Consider the following 690-nt stretch of genomic DNA (forward strand, 5'->3'; position numbering starts at 1 on the left):
AGATCTGGACCTTCAGAGACCTATGGTACCAGTTCCAGACAGAGATCTGGACCTTCAGAGACCTATGGTACCAGTTCCAGACAGAGATGTGGGGTGTACCGACCTGCAGTGGACAATGATGGGGTCTTTGGACCTGTTGGCCTGCTGGCGGACAATGTGGACAAACTGCAGGATGCTCTCGATGGCGTTAACCGTGGGGACTCCATGATCTGGCCACGACGTGTAGTTCAGATGGAGAACATCCTGAGTCTCATCAGCCTGCAGGGGGTGACAAGCATTCACCATAATCAAGGTTTCTGATTGGAGATTCTTTCCTCAGTCCTGGTAAGGTGAAGAAACTCACGTATCCCAATCTGAACTTCCTGATGATCCACTCTGGAGACTCGTTCTCAGACAACATCTCCACGCTGATGTCACCGTACATCACAGGCTCATCTGTGAAGGGCCAGTAATGGTCACACTTCACCTGAAATGACAAGCATGAAAAGAAAGAAAAACACCTCAGATAATAGTTCTCTTGTTGCTGCTGTATGGTCACAAATTAAGTTTTCTTATATATTGTATTTCACAACATCATTAAAAGATGTTGTTGGGGAAGAAAACAGGACTTAAACTGGTTCCAGTTAGCCTGGCCCTCATCTTCCTACAGCTCCGCTCAGTTCTAGTTTCCTTCTCTGCTCCGTCTGGGAC

General features: G+C 47.4%; 1 protein-coding gene across 1 annotated transcript; it reads right to left on the bottom strand.

Annotated features, from left to right (window-relative positions):
- Positions 1-103: 103 nt before the first annotated feature.
- On the bottom strand, positions 104-466 carry LOC106512325 (receptor-type tyrosine-protein phosphatase O; the record flags this gene model as incomplete). The annotated part of the gene is given in 2 exon segments (XM_014000973.1): positions 104-258; positions 344-466. Coding segments are annotated over 2 exon segments (278 nt in total), but the record flags the coding sequence as incomplete, so codon positions are not given.
- Positions 467-690: the final 224 nt, after the last annotated feature.

The sequence above is a fragment of the Austrofundulus limnaeus genome, unplaced genomic scaffold (genome assembly GCF_001266775.1).
Source record: "Austrofundulus limnaeus strain Quisiro unplaced genomic scaffold, Austrofundulus_limnaeus-1.0 Scaffold5704, whole genome shotgun sequence".
NCBI classification, from domain to species: domain Eukaryota; kingdom Metazoa; phylum Chordata; class Actinopteri; order Cyprinodontiformes; family Rivulidae; genus Austrofundulus; species Austrofundulus limnaeus.